Source organism: Hippoglossus stenolepis, chromosome 2 (genome assembly GCF_022539355.2).
Source record: "Hippoglossus stenolepis isolate QCI-W04-F060 chromosome 2, HSTE1.2, whole genome shotgun sequence".
NCBI classification, from domain to species: domain Eukaryota; kingdom Metazoa; phylum Chordata; class Actinopteri; order Pleuronectiformes; family Pleuronectidae; genus Hippoglossus; species Hippoglossus stenolepis.
This window is the reverse complement of record NC_061484.1, coordinates 20,061,687-20,084,039: the sequence shown is the minus strand read 5'-3', so window position 1 is coordinate 20,084,039 and position 22,353 is coordinate 20,061,687. Positions and strand designations below refer to the sequence as shown.

General features: G+C 41.8%; 1 protein-coding gene across 1 annotated transcript; it reads left to right on the top strand.

Annotated features, from left to right (window-relative positions):
* The first annotated feature begins 5,613 nt into the window (after positions 1–5,613).
* Positions 5,614–20,500, top strand: dkk2 (dickkopf WNT signaling pathway inhibitor 2). Its single transcript, XM_035166283.2, has 4 exons — positions 5,614–6,206; positions 16,467–16,617; positions 17,162–17,293; positions 18,545–20,500. Exons 1-4 carry the CDS (start codon positions 6,003–6,005, stop codon positions 18,793–18,795), a joined length of 738 nt encoding a protein of 245 aa, XP_035022174.1. The 5' UTR covers positions 5,614–6,002; the 3' UTR covers positions 18,796–20,500.
* Positions 20,501–22,353: the final 1,853 nt, after the last annotated feature.

Genomic DNA, 22,353 nt, shown 5'->3' with positions numbered 1-22,353 from the left:
ATCGAGTAATAGCTTTGGCCGTGAACATTTTGACAGACCAGTGATCCAGTCACATCTCTCAGGTCAGCAGGCTCTGGCTGATTTCTCATGATGATGCTCTCCTGCTCTTTAACTAGAAACTTTTTTTACATTTTCTGACATTCACTCATTGTCGTGTGTTTTAAATGTTGATGACATGTGTGACGTGATTAAGGTTGACCCGACTGACAGCACTGAATCCCATTTTGATGTTATACATTTTTCTAAAACAATCCCCACATGCTCATATGTACATTGAAACATTGCGTGTGGGTGGCTGTAATTGTTTAAAGTTCATAGTTAATACAAAATCTCCATATCTGTGTCACACGGTTCTGCTGCAGCTCAGCAAGAAAAATACAATGTAGGAAACACATAGAGGGTTATTCATCTCAAAAAGAACTGGTACCTGGGGAAAGGATGTGTGTAACTTAGACGGCTGAAAGCTCACATTCATACCATGTGACCTTAAAAGACCAAATCACTTACACTGAAATCCTCAAAAAAAGGATATTTTCATGGTCATGATAATAGACTGGATATATCTGATAATTCCCGATATTTCTGCCTGTCTGTGGCTCACATCCAGATCGAACCGGCTTCACACTTGTATTGTTAAGGGCCCAAGGAAGTGCAGGTTGAATTTGGTGCGATTTGGACATGTGATATTTTCGATATTAACAAACTTGGACTAAACAGGTGACCAGTGCTCTCTGGCAGCAGCGGCTGGGACTCGTCTGTGTAAGTGACGTTGTCGATCACAACAACTGACGGATGAATAAACAGGTGGGCAGCTCTTTGTGCAGCAGTGGTGGCGCTGCCTCAGGCCTCTGCGCAATTACTGCAGGTCACTTTTGCCATTTCAGAAAGAAAACTGCAACCAGCTTCACCACAGGCCAGGCAAACAGTCCAGTCCGAACAGACAGGTTTACAACTGGCACTGCACTCGTAAAGATGGATGAAAGGACAGTTCTTCAAAAGAGACTGACTTGCAATTGGTCGATTGGTGCGAGCATCAGCAGGACCTCGATATGACGACTGCACTCCCTGATCACTACTGTGCAAATACTGGCTTTAAAGGTCACCAGTGCAAGTCACATTCCCATCTTCATCTACAGTCAATAAACATGTGATTGTTGAATGATAACTTGAAAAAATGTGAATCTATCCCCTTAAGATGAAGTTCTAAAAGAGTTACAGAAATCCCTGTGTTCACAGTGTTTGGGATGAATCAACTTCACAGAAACAAAGTCAAGCTTTTGTGAATGGGGGACACACAAGACTCTTTGATCCCAGATTTTTTATTCCTGGCTATCTGTCATCTGGCTATTTGTGTATCTGTCACAAATTCACTCTTTATCATAAACATATGCATTGGATGTTTATTTCACTGTATTTGGAAAGAGTTGAAAGGACTTTTGCAAATGTTGAAAGGAAACTGTCCCGATATGTATTCATCTCTACAAATTATAGATCTTATCTCGGATTTTGTGGGATAAAATACATTAACCAGTATATCGACTACACGAAAAACCTGCTAGTATTCAGCTCTTAATATGAAGAGATTTCCAGATAATCCATTATCATCGTCACACTCAAAAGTTCCGGTAATAAAAATAAGAACAGTCCCCTGCATTCAAAATCAAAACAACTCCCAACAAAGTGTGTTTTTCCTCTGACGTCCAAACGTTTCATTTTCTGGCACCGGACCTGCTTCCTCTTGGCAGGGCGCTCTAACAGTTAGCCACCTGCTGGATGACCCGCGTCATAAGGCAGCGCGCTCACATCTGCAGGATACCGAGGTACTGATCTACACAAGAAGAGCGAGACAGTCTCTTGGGTCATTTGTTTCAAGTGTGGGTGTAGTCCATGTGCATGTTCTGTGTGAGTCACGTCAGAGTCAGCGAGACAGTCTTTCATTGAGCCCCGCCACACCAACCAAGCGCTGATTTACCGACATGTTGCTGGGTCTCAACTGTGGGGAACCCCATATTCTGCACACAACATAAACACCCGCGTTTCTGAATGACCCTGAATCACAGGCAGATGCAGGGTGGGCTGAGTGTTGTAATGACGCGTGGCTGCGGGTGATCAGACAGGAGGATGAAACCAGCTCTGGACTTACATGACCCATTAATAAGAACCAGTCTCATTGTGCCACAGAGAAACTCCAGTTACAAAACAGAATCAACCCGCAATCACTTTAATCAAAGAATATAACAAATAGGGACTTCACACTGCACGTAAGATGTTGTGTCTGCTACTCATGAATGTCACTTTATAGTTTATCCCAATTATCTTAGCCAGTGAAAACAGGCTTGAATGTACATTTCACAATATGAACTCAGTGAAAACATAATCTCCTTGGCAGAGGTAACTATTAAAGACCATGGAGACTCAACAAAACTATACGATGGTGTATTAGAACACAACAGTCTCAGCTGTTAATCGTGATGTTTCACCTCGTTTTTGAGGCATCAAATAACTTTTTTGTTTGGTCCAAGTCCCATCCACTAACATGGAGGAGGTGGGATTAATAGCCTGTACTGTAGCCAGACACCAGTTTTAAAAACATACAGTCTATGGGGGTGAACATGTTTGTTAACTATCTAACAGACCCTGAGCTATAATCATTTGAAGCTGTGTTTGTGATCAGCATCACTCACCTTTGATCTTTTCTCACCACAAACTAACTAATATTGGGTTTTTTAGCACATTAAATGATTCACTACGCTTCCACTGTAAGCAAGTCTGTTGTGTGGCGCAGGGCTGGTGGCAAACAGCTGGGGGTTTTTTATGCTGAAAACAGATGCCCGGTGCATCTGGACACAGGGGCAGAGAAACATTAAGGTTGCAGGCTGTAGAATCAAAACAATGAGCTGAAAGATGGTAAAACGCATCATAAACCTCACAAGAACTGCAGACTGACCATTTTCCTTGGGTTTGTCACCATGAGAAATCCCTTTCGTCATTTCATCAGCTCTGAGCGAGAGGGTGAATTGAGTCTAACTCAACAAGACCAGTGTAAGGCTTCGACCAGTATTAAACTGTATTTATGCTGCTAGCCTCAAACATTCAATCCTGTCAGCCAAGAGCTGAGACTGTGGCGCCTGGCAGATGACTGCTTGTGCCACTTAAGTGTCTCTGTCAGCATTAACATCACTATTATTCCACTGGAGGAGACCTTTTCCTGTATGATTCACCTGCATGTGATACCATCGTCGTCAAGCATCAAGAGAGTCTACCTGCCATGATATGACGTTAATATTCCCCCCGAACAAACTGCACGTCAACAGAGATCTGCTTTCTCCATCGTCAGGTGAATGGCGTCTACTTTACACATGGTTTGGATTTTTCAACATCGAACACTCAGCATCGGGTTGTGTCGTCACAGCATTAATGCTGCATAATAGTGGTCAAAATGTGATTACCGTGCGGAGGCTGGGATGATGATAGCATGTCTGAACACACGATAATCCCACTCTTTCCAGCCCAGTGTGCCAAGAAAGCAATCACAGATCTTGGCCCAGGTGCTCGTGCTCTGCATTTCACTGAATCCGAGCTGTGAAGAAACTGAGCCTGTTTCCCCTCTCTTCCCCCTTTTCTTCAAGTTTTTTGATACTAATTTGTGACATCCTCAAAGCTCTCGGTCAATCCACAGTGTTGAAAATCGTGACAAAGCACAGGGGGCGGGCTCACGCTGTCATCCCTCAAAACGTCTGCGTTGACTTGCAGCGTGCAGAACCTTTGTGTGAGGCACCAGAAGCTTCGCTGTCCAAAACACTCACATCACCTTCCTGCCATCAGGATGTACTTTATCATCTGCTGCTCAGACCAGTCACATCTCATCTGCTGTGGTTCCTCTGGACATCCACACACTTATCAGCACCAGAGCATCAACGTGCTGGGTCTTTGGCCGCCCGACTTTCAGCAGTATGTCATTTTAAGTGTCTCCTCTTCTCTGCTTTCATGTATTCAAGTGATGAATGTGGTTGAAATGTTCAAATCTGGCCACATCCCTCTTTCGTCTGGACCTCCGGTTCACTGAGCCACGTTCACCCGCTCTGCCGGGACTTTTTCAGCTGCTCAATCAGCAGTATTGAAGGCAGACATAATCCAGCTGGGCATTAAAGGTATAAAAGCATTTTTCCCCGCGAGCTTTTGACGCTGTTTTTCTTGGTTATTTGAAACATAATCTTTCATTTGTCCCACAGAACATTAATGAAATCCTCATACTGTCAGTGGTACTTATCCAGCTGAGGAGCCTCGCTCTTTTCTTTTATGTCCGGAAAGTAATGTTTCCTCCAAAACTTAAAGATGCATATCTGCTGAAAACAACTGTCTGCTGCCAGTCTTTCAAGGTAAATCACTGTGCACTCAGGTGACAGAGGTAGTATCACCTCTAAGCATCTACAGTTACATCAAACAAGTCCAATACTTCCTCCCACTCCCCAGTTCAGTTGGTTGTCCATTGTCTCAGACAAAAGAACTTGACACTTTGAATTGGAGCCTGTGATGGATCGCTTTTGAGGTCAGAAGCCTTTACCGGTATATTGGTTTCATCCCGGCTTCCAGCTTTGAATAGGTGCTTCCAAGTTGTGTGAAAACTAAAGCACTGAGGCGTAGAGTCATAAAGCCATTGTGGGAAAAGATTCGTTGACTGGCTGCTTCATTTTTTTTCATTTTGAGACATTTTCAGCTTTTTTAACGTGCACCACGTTCTCTATCTCTGCATCACATTTTGATTTCTAGAGAGCATATGAATCATGGTTAAGAGATGATGTTTTATAAATATTTACAGCAATGACCAACAGTGAAAGACACATTTACACAGATCTGGAGTTGTAAAACTGATAACATCCCCATCTCCTGGCTGCACTAGTGTCCCTGTACTAAACACATCATTCATCCAAAATTCATGGGCTTTACCTATCTGAAAATGAAAGAGTTCATTGTGCCTCCACGTGTATTATCATCCAACCAACATGAATATAACTCATCCTGATACAATCAAACAAAGGAGCCTCTATAATACTTCTATCACAAACCTTAATCACCATTGTTATCCCTGGCATCATGAGGGATGCCTCTTTCCCCAAAGAAAGAAAACAGTGGTTATCAAATATAGTTTTTTATTCTAAGTTATTCTGGAATGCTGCTTAAATAGACCCTGAATCTGGGGGCGTCCTGCGTATTTGAGAGCGTCACAAATCTAACCTCAGGTAGAATAAAGAAGCGCTTTTTGCTTTCAGATATGATGGATTTTACATTTTCACGCACAAGGAAACACATTCTTTCTTGTGATTGTGGAAAAATCGTCCACGTTACCTACAAACCCTCTTTAGAGTCCCCCCCCCACCCCCTTATTTCCTATATGCGCCCAACCGCCTCGCAGTAAAAAGGGTCAAGCGCCCAGTTAAAACACACAGTGTATAATTTAATAAGGTTTTCCCAACGGTGCTCCTGGTGCCGGTGTCGAGACGACAATGCGCAAGCAGCGGTGCCGCGCACAGATCAGTTTCATTCTTTGTCAGTGGTGAATAGGGGCGGAGGAAGCAAACTCATTACAATCCTATAAAAAGAAAGTATCCGAGATCACAAAGCAGCCGGCTGCAGGACCAAGGGCTCAGTCACAGACAGAGACAGAGTGGAAACCTCATGTCAAGTCTCCTTCTGACCCTCAGAGCATCAGCATTTTAACAGATTCTCTTATTCATTGTGTCCCTGCCACACACTGGGCTCTCTGTCTCCAGATAACGAGGTCGATGGCAGTCATTCTTCTCAATATCTGATTCCCAGGGACGAAAAGTTGGCCTCATCACTACTACTCGTGTTTTGGAGTCGGGGGAAAAGTGACACATGGACACTGCCAGGTCGCACACTTGTCATTGAGAAACTTTTTTTTTGTGCCACAAAAATCCGGCTTTTCAAGCAATTCTATATATTTTTTTGGCATCGCAGTATTTTTAATTTTTTTATCAAGGATGCTCGTCTCTGCATGGAATAGATGCTGTGTTGTGATGTTTCTCGTCGCTGCGCTGAGGACGGGGACGTCCCAGGTATCAGAGACTCGCCCGAAGGCGAACTCCATCAAGCCGGGTTTGGTGGACGAGGCACCCACGACCGCTACGAACCGGTCCTCCACTGAGCACGTCGGGATCACGAAGAAACATCACATCCTCACGCAGGTAATGTGGATTCTCCTTCTTGTCAGAGCACTTAAATTATAAATGGAGCGTCTAAAACAACATTTACGCACAGCCTTAAATTTGAGTATTTGAGAAAGTGGGGTTGAATTCAGTGGGATATCATCAGCCGTAATGATTCCACAAGTAGTGATTATTCATTTCAATAAACATGACGAGAAGAGAGTGTCAGTTTTCTCAATTTAAATCTGATTATGAGTGCGCCATTGATGCACACAGGCGTGCATAATTGTGCGGTCTCGAAAAGTGTGCCCCTGGAGTTTCTCGAGGTGAACGCGTAAAATAGCCCTATGTTGTTAAAAAAAAAAAAAAGTCTCATGTGTGAATCGTTATTGGAAATTGCAGGGATCGGACCCCCTCATAAACCCTAATTGCCTTTCAGACCTGACGCCACCGTCGGGTGCCTCGCACTTCCACAGTAAATCATTAATGCCTAGAGAAATGTGAGAAAAAGTTAACACTTGGGGTAATTTTCTGTCTGGGTCTTAGTGTCATTAAAGTGGTCCAGACGCTTGCTGGGATTATGAGATTCTTACTGTGGGGCCTCTGAGGGATACTCTTACCAACCAGCCACTTAATACCCACTCAAAGAGTTATCAAGTCCTGCTGTTTCAACAAAGTGCCAAACTACGGTAGTTTGACTGCAAACGCAGGATCGAGAAATATTAAAGGTTGGGCAGCTTTCATTTCAGCTAAAGAAAAAAAAAGTTGTGAACATTATGAGTCAAGTGATTATCGAGTGAGGAATTATAATGGGGCATTCATTGCTTTGCTGGTATAATTTTAAAGAAGTTTTAGTTAGGTTTATGAGAGGGGTTTTAAAACTGATATAAATGTGGGAAACATATCATATGACATATCAGTTAAACAAAAACCTGACTTCTCCCAAAAAACTACCACTAAATGTACACTTTCATCAAACATGTATGAGTATTCATATTTTGACCTGACAGACGCTGTTGAGGTCTCAGATTCTTTCTGAGCAGCAGATGGCACTGCCACATCCCCCCTGCACCAGACACCCAGTACATCAGCTCACTGCAACAGCTGATTATGCTTGACCTTACCTTTCAAGCATTTTTCTTTAAACACAGTGTTTACATTTGGCCGTGTCCAACATATGTGATCGTGTTGAATATCTGCGAAGAGCGTTTTGCTGAGAGCGGCGCTCTGACATCCAGCTCAGACAGAAGTAAATTATGGGAAAGCCACTCACTCTCTCTCCTCTCCTCTATGGAGTGCGGAGACCCAACCTCAAGCGGCACTGCCAGACCTCAATTTGAACGCCTGCTTACATCTTTGCCATCGCAATAATCTGGAGTGGTTTGGACGGGTGGACTGAGGGAAAACAACATATGAGTGCAGAGACCACCTTACTGTTATTAAAGTAAATGTCATGGTGTATATGGTGCCGTGTGTCCAAATTAAGACGGTTAATTGCATTTATGGCAAGAGGGGGTACACTGTATGTGTGTGTATGTTTGTGTGTGTGTGTGTGTGTGTGTGTGTGTGTGCGTGTGTGTGTGTTCTGGAAGCCAGAAGGTTTTCCAGAATTGTCAAGTCACAGCCGCAGCTCTGCCTTGGCCTGATTTGCGGCTCGACTCTGGCAGGATAACTTTACTGACCCTCGCTGTTAAAGAACAGAAGAAATCATAGATGAAATGCCTGCTCTCTTCATGAGGTTGTTATAGCAACGTGGGACACTGATTTAGTTTAGGAGCGATTACATGGACACTAATCAGCTAAATACAGGACCTGGTTTAAACAAATCAACACATTACTGAGTAATTCTCTTCCTAAAGTGGTTCACACTAGTCACCCCCAAAAATATTTCAACCTCCCTCTACATTAGAGAAATGAATTACTGTTGATTAAGGCTTGGGTGTAAGTTTGGAAAATGTGAACGCAGCAGCTCAAGTTTCTCTGCATTTCTCTGCATCTGCACTATGGGAAACCTCAATGCCAAAATCCCACAAGTAGATTTATGGTCAACTTGTCATGCTGTTGATTTTTGTTACAGCTGGTGTGAAATTGTTGGCAGATTATAAACCCCCACGGAGTTTGCACAGCGTTCAGGATGTAAACGATTGTGAGGTTGCTATTTATGTGATCAGGGATCTCCATAGTTCACCACCATGCCTAATTTTTAAACACTCCCTTTTTAAAACCTGCTCTCCTCTCTTCAATCCGCCGTCAAACACAAGAAAATACATCGTTTGCATGATGTGAAGGAGCTGTTTGTGAGGCCTGAAAATCGAATGAATTAGAAAAGTACAAAAAAATCTTCCATCGGTCTCCTCAACGGTTTAATTTGAAATTGAGCAAATTATCAAGCGAGAGATTCCAGCCTCCCTGGGGTTACGAGCCGCTGCAGTAGGAAACAAGGGTGTAATTTGGTATTTTATCCTTCACATTAGGAACTCTTGTCGAAGCAGCATTTGACAGCCTAATGCGTTTTTATTTCCTGTAGCTGCTGACAGCGTTTGGAGATAAGAGTCATATCAATCACTGTCAAACCGGGGTCAGGTTTTGGCTGTTCCGGAGTCAGAGTGATTTCTCGTTGTCCGACCCTTTACACGTCAGCTTGACTGCGAGTAAAACCGACAAAACCCAAAACCTCTAAGACCTTGACAGCCGCCGCTCGTGGGTGGCACTGTTGGCTTCTTGGAAGGGAACCAACAGAAATGGATAGCACGGGGCAGGCAGCGCTCACCACTCGAACCTCTGAACCCACAAGGGAACCGACAGTGTGGCTGCATTCATGCAGGACATGTCTGTAAAACATCAGCAGTCGGTCAGCCAGACTTAACTGGTTGCTTTATTTAAATCCACACAGAGAGATCACTTTAACAAGCGATCTCTGAGGGCTCGGCCTGTAAAAGTACAGCCACGTCTTTTACCTCTCGCTGTCTCAGCCCTGCCTGCCTCCTCTCCGGCTTAAAATAGCTGTTGGGTGATCCTAATGAGCTGAGAAAGAGAGTGAAAAGGCAGAGAGAGGTGTGACCGCTTGTTAGTGCCCGGCGTATATTCGTGCTTCAGTCTTCTGTCCTGTGGCCTTTCCAGTCTGTGGCTCCCTTGGGCACCGTGAAGGCCGTGCACTGGAGCCATTAGGAGTCTCCCATTTTGACCTCTTTTTTTTTTTACTGTAATTGGCCTTGTTAATGAGAGAGGAGACCCGTTCCACCTCTCATTCCACAGGATTACACCTTTTAGAGAGGCACACCATCAAGAGCGTTCCCCCCCTTTCTTTTCATAGTCTTTGAAGAGCGCAGTCATGTGTGCCTTTATTCATGTCCGATGAAAAAGATCAACCCAGAATGTATACTTAACTTAAAGAAGGTCTAGTTTTTGGAGACATGGGTTTATAGCGCTCAAAGGGACATGCCCATAAACACATGTGTTTTGAGTGATGAAAGACGCCAAGTTGTGTTTAAAGACATGGTTTGTAAGAGTGACTTGTGCGCAGCCATCCCTATGTTATCTGATACTGGCTGTCTGTGCTTTCAGGGCATATGAAGTTTGTTTACTCAGTGACATCGTTTATTTGACTCTGTAAGGCCCCTGCCACTCATTAACACCATTCACAGTTTCAGCTTATGTGCTTGATCTCGAGCTTTAGGGTCAAGTGCGATCACAACACCGAGTTCTACGAGTCTACCAGCATATATTAACTGATCTATCATAATACTCAGGTAGTGTCCCTCCATGTTGACTGAATGGAAGTTATTTGGGTTGGAGAGGGGGTCAGAAAAAGGGGATTGGGGCACACTGTCATTTAGAAGAGCAGGGAAGTATTTTTTGTTTTTCACCCTGAATATTTTATTTTATTTCAGCCTTTCTTTGTAATATAGTTGATGACTAGAACAGCACCCAGAAGGGCAAACCTGCACCAAGGCTAATGCCCTATCTCGCCATGTTGAAGAAAGCGGATCTGGTACAAACGTGTAATGTGTGTCATGCTCCACTCATCCACAAAATTTCAATTAAATCTGTTCTGTATATTTTGAACAATCCTGCTTACTAACAAACAAATGCCAATGAAAAAACGCCCTCCTTTGCAGAGGTAGTCACATAAAAAAAGGTTCCATTGTACATGAAGATTCACTTTCTCATCTGTGGAGAACAACAGCTCTGTCTCCGGCTTGATTCATGTGTGCATTGGTGGCCCACACCAGAAATTCCATCCAGTAATTAGGTTTAAATTGTCTCCATAATCCTCCAAATTGTAAATATTCCACTCACTTTGTTCATGCCCTCTACAACAGAGATAGGGAACCGTCTTCCTATCAAGGGTTACGTTTTTATAGTATCCTTCACAGGCCGTAATAACTATTTGAACACATATTACAGAAATGTAGTGCGATGCTTCTTCTTTGTTGAAGAGTCTGATGTCTGATGGTAGTGATGATGCTGACGATGCTAAACACAGCTGATTTTAGCCAAAACAACTTGCTCAAACAAATTCTTACTTTTGGTAGAGTTTGGTATAGGCCTCACTAAATTACTGAATGCATACATCACAGTAATCTCTCTACCGCGATGCTTCTCTGGTGAGGTGTCTGATGTCAGATGGTAGTGATGATGAAGATGATGCTACTCACAACTAGTTTTAGCCTCACCATTGGTAGTATCAGGTATCAGGCTTGTAAAGACAACAAGTCCTCACTCGTACCAAACGCGGCATAGATTCCACACACAAAATGTTTATCGTGTCTGTAGTTTCATCACAGGTCAGACAGAAAAACTGGAGATTTTTGTGGTGTCAATTTTGTCAGTATCAGTGCTTTGTCATTTATCTGCTCAGCGAAGGATCTCTGAGAAAATCAGACACTTTAGAACAATTTTACTTTGTCCATTGCTAGCAGCTCCACAGCGGGAATCAGGCACTTATAAATTCACCCTCTGAACGATGTTTTCACGTCTCAGCAATTACTTTGCTCATTGTATAACTTGCCTGCAAAACATCATCTCTGTCAGGATGTGGTCTTGTGAAAGCTGTTTGTTGGGCACGCAAACTCCGCTAACGAGCGTTAACTTCATCCAAGCGTATTTGTCCTCACAACTCATCCAGTTTTGTATGTTTCCAGCTGTAATGATGCTCGTGATTGGCCGTTTTTATCGATGTGAGCGCATCCCCGAAAATTTGGCACACAGGCTGTTCTGTTACTTCAACAAAAAATAAAATGTTTTTCCATTTTCTAGCACAACTTTCTTTCCTCCCGACTGCTCTGAGCTGACTGTTCCCCACCCCTGTGTTAACATGACTACATTGTCAAGGTTAAGGGGCTTGTGTAATCAAAGTTACAATAATAAACAGTACACTCAGTTAAGATTAGGGAATGGTTATGGTTATGTAGAAAAAAACTAAACAAGTTGACTTTTGGTTGGAAACGGGAAACAAATAGTCATCTCCTGCACTTAAATCTGATATTTTGTTGACCCATCCATCCACTTTGAACTTCTGCCTAGACTTTGCCACTCTTTTATATCATGTTACTGTCCTTTGCACATCTCAAGAAAACATGCATAACGCAGGAAAGGGTCTCGCTTTTCGAAACAAAAGTTTCAACCCTCCTCACTTTCCGAAAATATTTTCATTCTCTCTCTAAATTTAAATCCCTCGCACTCGCACTAAGCAGAGGAGACATTCTTAGTGTTATTTTTATGCATTACAGGGCGCTTCCATCGAATTATATCAGCGCTTTGGAATGACTCCACAGAGGTAAATAAGGGATCCTGCAACCAGGACGGATGGTTTAAAGCCCTGTATATCCTGTAGTAAATCCCTTGTAGATTGTTGCTCCCGCACATTTAGGTTTCCTCATCAAAGTCACAGTGTTTTACCAGCACGGCGGCAGCACGAGACAGGGCCAGGGGCTTCCCTTATGACTCTCTGTCTGTCTCGGCCTCTATCGTCTCACCAGCATACCAAGAGAGGCTGCAGAGTACACAGTCCTCAGCCCACTTCCTGCGCCGGATTCAAAGCTGTGCTTTTATGTGCAAAGCTGTCTGGGGAAAAATAAGGGAGCAACAGAAAAAAGATGGGAGATGAATGAGATGCATCCAAATGAAGCCCTGTCTCTCAGAAGTTGCGAATGAGCCGTTTTAAAACACAAGATAAGGCGATATTATCCACTGCGATTTGGGGTCAGCCTTGTATCATTGGGTTTCAAAGGGCTGTCTCATGGTTTGAGCCATGATGGAAGAGGTGAGCCCCGACCCTCTTATTCTACACAACCCCCCTCCACCCACGCACCCACGCGCTGTAATTGATCCAAATCTGCCGTCCAGAAAGACAGATAGGAATCAAAGCAGGTAGTATGAAGTACTACTGCGCGTGGCCGGTGCCATTTGTCATTATAATCAGATAACGGCATATGTTTTATGTCAGGGGGGAAAAAACTGCTGCTGTTGTCTTGAACTTCTCGACAGACTATGTCTCCAACAGTTTTCACTACGTAGGTGTGATTTCAACAATCTTGACATCTGTTATCTGGACTTTGAGCTAAAGCAGCAATTAGACATATTGGCGAATATATTTATTAGATTAGATAGATGAGATTGATTAATACCAATCTAATTTGTGTGTGTGTGTGTGTGTGCATGTGCGTGTGTGACCTAGAGACAATTAGCTTGGCTTAGATAAGAAACTGGGACAAACACTCGCTGCAAACCTCAGAAAAGCTCCTACAAGTTAATTCATATTTCTTCTTTTTTCTTTTTCATGAAAGTGTTTGGTCTTTCAGGGAGTTTTCACACAGTCACAGATGGCAAAGACGAATCAATTGATCTTCAATAAATACTAACACCATCCAAATCCCTTCGATTTACTGTCATTTGTAGCTCTTATGTTTCTGTTTATTTCAGAATTGACAAAAATCAAAAGCAAAAAGCATTGCATTAATCAGTGAGCTTCAGAGGTGCTGGACAGCAGATTGTAGTTTTTACTTTAGAGAGGCTAACCTCTCCCACTGTTTCCAGTTGTGATGCTAAACTATAATCATCCTTCCTGGCTCCAGTTTTCCTGGATTCACATACATCATTTAACTCTCTGCAAGTAAGCAAATAAGAGATAAGATTACCCCAAAATGTTAAAGCTTTTCTTCTCTCAAAGAAAAGCTTGAATTTTAGGATTGTGATTCCATGAAGTTGGATACTGCACTTCCCATAAACATGATAGCATCTTTATTAGATCCTACCTGCCTGGTCAACACACCCATGTCTGTCAAACGTCTTTTGTGTAGTCTCTTGTTTAAGCTGAGATAGCGCTGATGACATAACCAGGATTATTTTCAAAGACTTCAACAAAGTTGCTACAGAACCACAAAAGACACCATGCAAGTGTTTTTCCAGTCTCACCTGAACGCATCATAATGACTTTCCCCTATAAAACAAGGCCAGTAGATTTTCTGGGAAGTCTATTTTTAACGTTGTCGTAATTAAGCAATATTTAGAGCACATAAAAAAATAAATAAATCAGGGCTTCATTACTTTCATCAACACATTACGCATCTGGACCACGGAAACCGGACACAATGATGGATGAACATTCAGCTTAATATTCCTGCTCATTTCTCATTGCCTCCATGTGTTTCCAGCCTGAGAAAGTCCGCGTGGCCTCCCTCCAACAAGTCTAATCTTGTTCGCTTTCTGAGGCGCAAGGACATCGAGCAACAACTTCTAATGTGATATGCGATATCCGAGAGACGATTTAAACACATGTGGTGTACATTCACGTTTGGAGTGACGCCTGTATTTTTGGGCACGGCCTCCCCTGCTCAGTTGACCATAATACCCCAAATGGAGTTTGCTATTTATTGTGGCTGTAATGATTTTACTCTGATTTAAACCTCTTTCATGTCCATTCATATGTTTATTGTTCCATGTTTGTCAGTGGTAAACCACACTAAATCAGCTCTGTCAGTGCAGGGCCAGCTCAGTGTGGTTGTGGTGCCTGTGGTGGTGTGCCAGCTAAACATGTTGTCCACACTGGACATGATTTACACAATTAGAATCCATATCCTGCGCATTTCTCCTACAGATCTGCATATTTGAGTAGGTGTCGGGTTGTTCAAATGTCTGACAGCTCAGTCCACCCATTGCAGTCATGACACTCTGGAATCAAACAGAGGGGTTTAAAATAAGATAAAGATGTTCCAGCAGCTGGAAGAACAAAGTTTCCTGACCTTTACTGTGACCCGAACCAGAATACTGGTGCTTCCCCCGCTGCGGCTCAAAATGTCCCCCTCCGTTGATTAGTTCAGTGCAAATTCACGGCTTTAATTCACTTGTCTGAGCAGTTCATTTGATTTGTGACACAATTTATGGTGAGCTTCTTTGCTCCCGCTCCAACACTAATGGCGACGGGACATGTGCATGTGCAAGGAATTATATCAAGGCAGCAGTTCCAGTAAAACGTCCCATTGGTGCACAAATCTGTTATGGAAAAAGTGAGCTTGGCTTTAATTGTTCTGTGCGTTGTTTTTTTTTCTAGTGTGATCATTTCACGGCACTTACGGAAAAGACCCTCAGACTTTTAGCATGTTTTGCTGGAATATAGAGGACATGTCTCAACCTTTTAGCATAAAAAACAAGAAAATCATGGTAAATTAAGAATAATTAGGGACAATAATTACCCCTCAATTATGTCTGCAGAGTCATTTAGCTTCCGAACACAGAGAATTAAGTATTTTTGGCTTCATTGTCTGGGACCCATCAAAATAATGACCAAACAAAACATGTTAACACCTACAACATGTCCACTAACATTGAACTAAGGCAACCTGTGGTCATATCTTCTCTCTTATCTGGACACGTAGATGGTCTCGGATTCATATGCCGAGGTTTTTATATTTGTGCTGCACAGTGTGCTGCCGCCAACAAAATGAAATGAGGGGAATGACATTTGTTTTTGATGTTCCATACTTCAATTGAGAAACTCATACACAATGTAATGCCTCTCTCCAGAACCAATGATGCATGCAGTTCTCCAAAAACAGTTGGAAAACTTTTAATTAGAAACAAAGTAACTGGAAAATCTTCTATTGCCTGGTTTTCTATTTTACTTTCAATATAAAGCAGCTGCAATTATCTATATTTACAACATGTTTGCAGTGATGTGCAGTATGTGCACAAAATCAATTTATATTTGTTGTTCATAGGGTTTTCTTGGATTGAAAATACAAAACGGGTAAAGTAACATGTACAATTTCATGAGTCTTTCTCTGGTCTTGTTTTTGGTCCAAATAACATTTTACGCAACACTTTAACTGAGCGATACTGAAGACCAATTTAAGAGCCGATGTGAGGGCACAACCATGAGTCAGGTTGAGTGTGTTGTTTTCTGGGCTAAGAGTCTCTCCAAGGACCTATAAACCGGAATGCATTTTATTTGGCTTGTTAACAGCTTGCTACAATTTGAACTGTGGGGCAACAATTAGATGAAATGCCGTGATTGTGTTTGGTCTGTGTGAGTTGATGTTTGCTGGGTGTTCTTCTCTTCCACAGCAGTGCTTCGACAATACAGCCAGCTGATCATTTGGTTAATATTTGGTGGACACTGATGTCCTAGTGTGAGAAGGGAGAGATTCTCCACCATCATGTACTGTGTGAATCCCAGGACCAAACTAATTGCCCATTAAGACAGAGGAGATTAGCGGCATTGGATGTTGAACAGTCTGACAGTGAACTGCAGGATCAATAAGTCTATGGGTTTGATGTGTCCAGATTATGACATCCTGATTAATGTCTTTCAGAAAATCACTCACATCCACAGCCACATGTGTGCGTGTTTCCTAAATATATCAAAGTCAAACATCAAAGGCAGCATTTACAGTCTGATTCAGAAACAGGGGAGGTGAGCTTTGGAAATATTCTCTGCTCATGTCTGGTAAAGACTACAAATTTATGTTGCACAATAAATCTATATAAGTATATTGAGCAGGTGGGGGATGCAACTGGTACCACACTGGTACCAACACTGAACTTTAGATTGAACTCAGAGCTGCGTGCAAATTGCTAATTCACGTTATGTCATGTGACACACAGTCGTATTTAGATGCAACAATTTTGAGACCATGTGGGAAGATCCATTTTGATATAAATGTCTGATATCACTGAAACTATCCTCTCTAACCTCACCCATGTGTAGATGAATATGTGCAATGTACTATCATTTCTTTCCAGAAGCAAAACAAAGGTATATTTTCCACATATTGAGTAAATGCCCGTTATCGTCAGCAGGTGTATCCGTGCAGCAGTGACCAGGAGTGCACAGTGGGCAGCTACTGTCACAGCCCTCAACAGGCTCCCTCCCGCTGCCTCACCTGCCGCAGAAGGAAGAAGCGCTGCCATCGGGACGCCATGTGCTGTCCCGGGAACCGCTGCAGCAACTGTGCGTACCTGACACACACAGACACACAGACACACAGACACACAGACACACACACACACGTATACATGCATGCATACTTTTCGAACCCTATATCCTATGTTATGTTGTGCCTGCCTCAGAAATGTGATTGTTCAGTCTCTCGTGCAAATATTCTGGAAAAAGGTGACTTGTTCTAGGTCAATGAACAAACAGTATCTAGCCCAGAGACTTGAGGGAAGGAGCCAATACATTTAAATAATGCTGAACACATGCTCTTAGACAGAATCTTGAAACCACGGCTGAACTGCTTTAAATAGATGCCCAGAGGTTAGGAGTCAGTGCTCACATTTTGGCATGTTGTCTCAGCAGTAAACAGTGTGAATGTCATGAATATGTATGTGTTTGCTTACAGAGGCCAGAGAGGTTCAGTTGGAATTGTTTTTAACTGATGTAGCTGCATAGTGACAGGAGGTTACCTGTTTTCACAGTTTTGGTTAGTTTTATGTCCATGTTAGTATGTTTCTGTTTCTGTTGTTTTACCATTTTCTCTTGTCTTTGTGTGCAGATATTTGTGTCCCTATCTCAGAGAGTGTGCTCTCACCTCACATCTCAGCGTTAGACGAGAATTACAAACACTCCACTAAAGACCACAACTGGAAGAAGAGCAGCAAAGCACAAGCTAAGCATTCTCTGAAAGGTAAGATTTGACTGTGTGTTCCTGACGTTATGTTTAAAACATGCCCACCTGAACCCTCGCCACCTCCTAACACTGTCGCTGTTGTCTTTTCTTTCATCGTTCATTCTCACTGAACCTGGTCTGGGCGGCTGAATCTTTCTGTTGTTCACAGTCCTACAGAGTTCATGGGCGACGCCAGTCCACAAACTATGTTGATAATTACCTCTCTGCTCGTATGTCAGTGTCTGTGAGCCCAGAGCGCAGCATGGCGAGCCCAGAAGAAACCACAATGCCCCTGCTGTTTCTGCACCTTCATAAAGCCGTACGAACACTTTCGCTGACAGCACCTATTGTGTGGTACACAAGTGAAAACCACAGAATGCAGATTTAGCATGATTATAGCTAATAATGCAGTGAGACCCCTGCTTAGCGTGATTTAAGGTAATATGAGGACCTGCCCATAAAGTAATAGATTTAACGAGACTCTTAAATTACTCGACTCTAATGCACTTTCAAGACAGCAGGCTGTAATACTAAAATAAATGTGAAAATAGCAGTGGCATTTTAAGTTACTATAAATAAGGCCGTTTATTTCATTTGTGCTTGACTCACTCCCTTTCCTTAAACGTTATTACACTATAATGGCCTTACACAAAGTCGCTGCTTGAGAAAAGTCTCAAACCCGCAGAATCTGTGGTGTTGAAACCAATGGACGAGCAGCAGTCCCTCGAGCTTCATATTGAAATAACTAATCAGCAGCTTGTGGTTTTGTCCGGGATACAGGATGACTGGTTTGAATGATAAAGCAGCCTTTGGCAAGAGATGATATATATATTTAGAAGTCACAGAAAAAAGAAAAAAACTGTATGAATTATACACTTATTGAAGAGATACTAACCTCCTGCCAGAAACATCAGACGTACACGAGATGGGATTAATAGTTAATATACAGGATAGGCAACATGTTTTTCTTTGACTCATGATGAAAGCTCAATGTTTCTGAGATGGCCACACTTTAAGTGAAACTTGAAGAAAGGGTCCGTATGGATACAGCTAAATGAACAATGATTATACATTTCTTTGTCTTTAAACTCTTTAAAACTCCAAGATGCTGGATGGTTTCAAATTACACGCGGGTCTTTTATGTCTCTGATGAAGCATTTGTTTCTGCTTTCCTGTTTTTTCAAGTTCTGCCAACTTGGTATTCAGTTCAGAATTTGATGTTGTTTGGTTCACCACTGATCGGCACGGTTCCCTGTGTTCTTCTGTCAGGGCATGAGGGTGACCCCTGCCTGCGCTCATCCGACTGCTCGGAGGGCTACTGCTGCGCCCGCCATTTCTGGACCAAAATCTGCAAGCCGGTGCTGAGGCAGGGAGAGGTGTGCACTAAGCAGAGGAAGAAAGGCGCTCACGGCTTGGAGATCTTCCAGCGCTGTGACTGCGCCAAGGGCCTCTCCTGCAAGGTGTGGAAAGACGCCACCTCCTCGTCCAAGTCCAGGCTCCACATGTGCCAGAAGATCTGAAGCGGAGGCAGCTGCTGTCGGCATAGAAGCCTCCGTCTCCATCTGCCAGGGAAAGTTTTTTTAAAGGATGGGTTGTGGCTGTATTGAAAAGGAGCAAAAGACAGAGACTAACAAGAGACAGAACAGACTGTGTGGGTTCAAGCCCGCTACTCAGCAAGCGCAGAGTGAATGGGAATGCTTTAATGTGTCTGCTGTGAGTGTTTCATCCTTGTAACCACATACGGTACAAACAGGCACCATCACACACACACATAGTATGTGACCTCATAGCTTGAGATCAATGAGCTCATGGTGTGTTGGCTCACAGTTACAACAAACCTTTCTACACATTCTCGTTGACATTCAGGGAGCCACAGAGTTAGCCAGTAGATGCTGTGATAGGTGGTGTTTCAAGATGGAGGCAGTAGACGTAGCAGTTTCATCAAGCTTCAGCTTATAATAACAAGAGAGGTAGACTATTTACATAGAAGGCATATTTTTTACTGCACATTCTTTACCAAAGTCCAAGATTGAAGTTTAAATCAGACGATTAATATCCTGCATTTCACTACAGGATCTGAGTTTTGCATCTTTTGTCTCATTCAGAATCCCACAACGAGTAACAATGTCCAGACCCCATAAATTCCGGTCATATCATATGAGGAACTAATTGCAAACACTGTTCACTCCGGCTTGACTTGTGTGAAGAATGGAAGAACATTTACATCGCAGTGATGGGTTTCATCTGGGGCATTAGCTCCTCGCCCCAATTTTTAGCCACAAGAAGAGCGATAACGTTCTGTGTCTGTTGTGGAAAGCGCTTTTGATCCGTCAGATACAGCTGCAATCTATTGTGATACAAATGTGCGGGGTTAAAACAGTTTACGCCGAGGTAGTGCCCTGCTGCAGACTCGGTGGTTCCGATACCAGACGGAGAATGGTTCTGCTTTTCCAATCACATGATTCAAGGATACGATGGAAGCGCAATTTTTTCCGTTTACAAAGCCAGTAGGAAAGGACACGTGCAGATTGATTCGATTTACAAACATGCTTCATAAACCTGACGTTTTCAAAGAGAATTACAGGATAAATCAACATTTTGTGTATTGTTCTGTTTTTTTCAAATATGACTTGCATACTTTCTTCTTACGAAATACTGTTCAGTTAGAAAAACTAAGCTGGAGGTGAAGCAATGCTTCTGTCGGTACCACTCCTTCAAACAACCACTTGTTACCTACATAGTCAACATTATATCACATTCGCCTCCTTTTGCTTTCGTGTTGTTTGAGCATCAAATCCACATATTTTGTAACCATTTGAAATATCAATAAGCTCTTATATTGTAAATAGATTGGAAACAATGAAAATGTATTTAAGAATTGATGTATATCATGTACATATAATAAAAATATGAATCCTGAACATTACAGCAAAAATGATCTAGGTGAGAAGAGTAAAGGGAAGAGACGGGACAAGTCGGACAGATTCAAAATAATGTAGTCATGATAAAAGCTGTGTATAGAGAGTAAAGGCGTGGGTAGCTATGACTGAAGCATTGAAAGGATGGTTCCTTTAGACAATGAAAAGCACATTCATTTCCAAAATAGTCTGTGTAAATGGTTTCAAGAATTATGTCCCACTAAATATTGTTTGTGTGAATACTTCCCATGATTTTTTTTGTTTGTGTATTTACAATGATGAATGAATAAAAGAATGTATTTTGTAACACTGGTTGCACATGGCTTGTTATTGCTCATTGTGTTGATTGTTGTGTAGAGTTTTTACTATATAGGACAGGAGATGATGAAAACATATCTAAATATCGGAATATAATAATTACTGATTAATGGGACAGGGCATAACCGAACAAGTTGCAAATTTAAAAACATCAGATGCTTCACTTGAACATGGACATTAAAGCAATGAAAACCTATTAACTTTAGGTGTAAGTTAACTTTAGGTGTTAGAAAACAGAACATTGAATTTTATTTGACATTTGAAACCTGTATTTCTTTTTAAACAGATGTTAAAGTTAAGACAATCAACAAGTTTTCTTCACATGTTACCATCACTTATAGATTAGTGATGACCAATAATGTGAAACCATCAGTTCTATAACAGTAACTACACACCCAGCATAATCATACTGCATATATATAGTAAATAATATATTTGTTTAAAGCAAAAATATAAATAAGATCTAAACCAAGCTGAAATCATATTTTGACTGATGCTATAAATCCTGTAAAAGTTCAAGGGGTCACTAAAACCACCAACTGTGTCTGCATTTGAGATTTGTTCACATTAGAGCCATTATAACCTGATGTGTTGCAGATGGGATTCTATCCTCTCGCAGTGAATGTACAATGTCCAGTGTTTAGTCCAGGTTGAGACGATAATAGAATATCATTGCAATAGAAATGTGAGAATTCTTGATGAGAGGGTTAAATGCAATCCCTGTCTTTATCTTTACATAGTGTGTGGCACTGTTTTCTGAAAGCTGTCCCAGAGAACACTAAGTAAACAATACTGTTTGTTGGAACAATATTGAACAACTTGACTGGGTCCTATTTTTGTCTGTTCCCAAAAGAGTCAGAGATTTTTTTCCATTTATCACAGATGAACATTGCAGTGCTGCTATTGTTCTTCCCATTGTCTTTTGTTGTGTTAAAACAAGTCAATTTTTGAAAATGTATGTTTGGACTTGTTATTTTATTTTTCAGTTTAACTTTTTATGCCCCCTTGCTCTAGATGACACAAATGCTGCAACGTATTAAAACGGGTGAAATCTCTTTCAGCAGTAGTGCCATGCCGCTACTTTGAACCAGATGTCGGGTTTATGGGACATTAGAAACTGTTACAGTGCTACAATATATTTTCCGCAATATTATTTATGATTTACAAGAGTTGTCTAGTAAATTTCCCAGACCTGCTGTCAGCACACATTTTTATTACAATACAGAAAGTATACGAAGATTTGCTCAACTCAATTCATTCAGTAAGATTTTTTTTCAGATTCATAGGATATTTTCAGGCTTTATAAGATATTGTACGAGTATTTTTTCTAAAAAGCTTCTGAGTCAGAGGAGACCGAATCCTGCACTGTAAAAAAGCTCTTTTGAGTGAGTTTACGTCTCATTGTCTTAAAAAAGCAGAGAAACAATCTGTTTAGGAAAATCCTCCTCGCACACCAGCTGCTTTGTTTTCTCCCTGTTAATCTGAAATAATACATATTCAGTTTTTCCGTCAGTCATTAGCTTGTTTTACAGACTATGTGGAAAAGTCCGGGAGTGACCTGTTATGTAAATGTGTTCACCAGATGTTCAATATTCAAAAAACAAAAAGTTTAATTCCCCCTAAAGTTAAAAGCACTTATACTAATATCGGCTGTTTTTCTTCTTCATCTTCTCCTTGTTATAAACAACTGCAGCAATCTCATCTAAAAGAAATTAGAAAGAACATTTCCACAACATACACCCAGGTTTGATGGATATTTCATTGCCCCTCTCAATTTGAGGCGATGAAAGATGCAATCAATCATTTTCTCACATTCCTTACCAGTAAAAAGCTGAAACCTCC